Source organism: Echinops telfairi, unplaced genomic scaffold (genome assembly GCF_000313985.2).
Source record: "Echinops telfairi isolate 266 unplaced genomic scaffold, ASM31398v2 ScPeMD7_18;HRSCAF=68, whole genome shotgun sequence".
NCBI lineage: Eukaryota > Metazoa > Chordata > Mammalia > Afrosoricida > Tenrecidae > Echinops > Echinops telfairi.
In genome coordinates, this window is record NW_022103915.1 from 29,248,080 (window position 1) to 29,250,890 (window position 2,811).

The 2,811-nt window shown below is 48.1% G+C and overlaps 1 protein-coding gene across 2 annotated transcripts in view; it reads right to left on the reverse strand.

Moving 5' to 3' along the window:
• Positions 1 to 2,811, reverse strand: part of GPATCH2L (G-patch domain containing 2 like) — a 75,799-nt gene that overhangs the window by 51,232 nt on the left and 21,756 nt on the right. For both annotated transcript variants that reach the window (XM_045287928.1, XM_045287927.1), the window contains exon 4: positions 11 to 29. In XM_045287928.1, coding sequence (XP_045143863.1) covers positions 11 to 29 — 19 coding nt within the window. The remainder of the gene's footprint in view (positions 1 to 10; positions 30 to 2,811) is intronic.

Below are 2,811 nucleotides of genomic sequence, written 5' to 3' on the forward strand. Positions count from 1 at the left end.
ATAGAACCAGTCACTCTGTTCATCATCCCCTAAAATACAAAGGTTCCACCATTAGCTGAACTGTATGGTCTACCATGAATAATGCTCGATCACGTTTCCAGTGATGGGTTACACAGGTTTAAGTGCCCATTCAACACTTTCAGTCCAAGTCAGGCTGCTCAGTGACATTCTTCACAAGTGAACCCTCTCATTCTTTCTAGGCCAGCCGATCCCGTTACATGTCACGCGTTTCCCAGACCCTTACGTTCTCATCTTTGTTTTAAAGAGAATGATGAATGTTTGATCTCATTTGTTGGTCCATGTGTTACTTAGCTATAAGGTGACATCAAGGGTTAGTTTGGGTTCAAGATTCTAAGATTCCTCCAGTCTCGACCGGTCTTGTAGTCCTGCTTTTGTTTGTTTGGGGTTTGGGATTGGGGTGGGGGGGCTAAGGGATGAGTATTCTTTGCAGTTTTGTTTTTTAGAAATCTGAGGTTCCGTTCCATGTTTTTCTCCCTTTCTATCAGGATCCATGCATTGTGGTCCTGAGTTAAATGATCAGTGACGTAGCTGGGCACCATCTACCTCTTGTGGTCTCAGGATGGATGCGCTTGTAGTTCAATGAGCTGAACTTTCAGCACACACTATAATAAAACTAAATGAGGGGGTGGTTTCTCAGCATTACAAAGCTGATTGTTATTTTTAAATAAAACCAAAGAACAAAAACAAATGTTCATTCTTCTTGATCACATTATAATGAAAATTGGGACATTATAACAGGTAGGCATAAATATTGTACTATGTAAGACTGGACTCCTTTTCATAGTAAAAACCAATAAGGTCTTTTTCACAAGTAAAGTAATTCGAGCCCAGAGATGTCAAAATAAAATTAGTGAACTATGAGCTAGGATTTGAGACCAAAGCCTGATAAACTTCCCGAGTGTGAGCTTTTTACCACAAACTACGTTGGCATTACCATTGGCAGTGGCCTACACTGACGTGGAGATTCAAAATCCATCTGTGTTTCTCAATATAAAACTAGCTGCTCCTTGGAAATTTCTTGCTGTTTCACATTTTCGTAATAGGTGACTGGAGAACAGAAGCCACACCTCTTTTTTTCCTCCTCGGCATCTCATTACTGGAACAGAAAGTCACCAGAACACTAGGAATTCAAGATAGCAGGAAAAACCTGGAGACAGACAACTTAATTGCTCAGGGCTTGTCAAGGTCATACTGCTCAGCAGTAACAAAGCAAAGACCAAGTCCACATATCCAGACTCTTGGTTCCCATGTCTTTCCACTGGCTACAACCACAGTACCTGTTTCTATTACAGCTACTTCATACCAACAGCGAGTAAGATAGGTAACTTCACGTCTGCCTTCTCAGGCCCCTTTCCAAATAGCAGTGATTGAGAAAATTACTAGAAGAACACCCAAAGAGAACCAAATACAATCATCGTCTACCATGTACTGAATCCTGGAGAAGCCACTTGTGACAGGCTAAAGGTCAGATGCATGAGCCACTTCTCAACTCAGTGCCATCGAGCCCGTGCCGACTCACGGCGACCCCACAGAGTGAAGTGAGACGCTTTACAGGAGCAGAAAGCCGCGGCGTTCTCTTCAATGGGCTCTTGCACCCAGGAGAAGCCGATTCCTGCATCACTGCAGAGATCACAGAAAGCTAAGTCCTGGTGAGCAGCAGCATCACCCCTAAAAGAGAGACTTGTTCCCTGGTTGAAGCAAAGCACAATCAGTTGTCTCAGATGGTGCTCCTCGACCGCTAGTTAGCCTGCAGCAGGACAGAGGAGAATGGCCCCACACGGTTTCCTAGGCTACAATCATGGAAGTTGATCACTTGGTCTTTTCTCCCCAAGGGGGGCTAGGTGGGGTCAAATCTCCAGCCTTTTGCTTAGCAGCACCACCAGGGCTCCTTAGGGGGCTAGTCCAACAACAACAGCTGGACCCTACCCCCCAGCCCCCCCCCAAACCTCTGGCTTTGAGAGGGCTGAGGCAGGACAGAGAGTTCCCTCTCTAAGCAGTTCCCTAGCGAGGCCCCGCTGCCCTAGGAACCACCCGAGGGTCACTCCTCTGAAAGCCTCCCTGGAAGCCAGCTAAGTAGCCGAGCTAAAGACAGGAGAGAGGCTGGTTTCTCCGCACTACAACAAACAGCTTTCTTGTCCACAAGCTCCGATCAACAGGGTGTACTTTGGAGAGCTCGCGCTCACACATCCGTTTGATGAGCACTGGCACTGCCCACCAGGGAAAGCTTCTGGTTCTCACTCACTCAGACCTCAGCAACATGAAAGGGGACTCACTGGACTGGCTGGAACCTAGTGAGACCAAGGAGTCCAGGCGTCTGCCAACTGGACCACAAGGAGGCCTGGGGCAGGAGTTCCTCAGCAGAGGGCTGCCAGGGAGTCGGGGAGAGACTAAGGCTGAGGGGTCAGTGTCCTGACCTGCAGCCCCACCCACTGGAGTCTTGCTTTCCCCAGAGAGGTGTCCTTACTCGCAGGTCTAGGAGACTATGGAAAATACTGTCTGGCTGGGATGGGAGCAGAGGAAAGAGAGCTTTCTCTTATCCTGGGTCCTCCATAACCATTTTTTTAACGCTCACCGAGTGCCGGGCAATGTGTTCAGCACTGTGGCAGGGATAATAAAACACCTCCTGTGGGGAGAAGTCAGACACTTGCTGCCAGACTGCTGTCTCATCCCACAGCAGGGCTGGGCCTGCTCCCTGCTGCTGGGGACAATGGCCTACTTCTCTCTGAAGCTTTGGGACCATTAGCTTGGTTCCTCTAGGTGGGGTTTACACCCTACTGATAATGTTCCTAT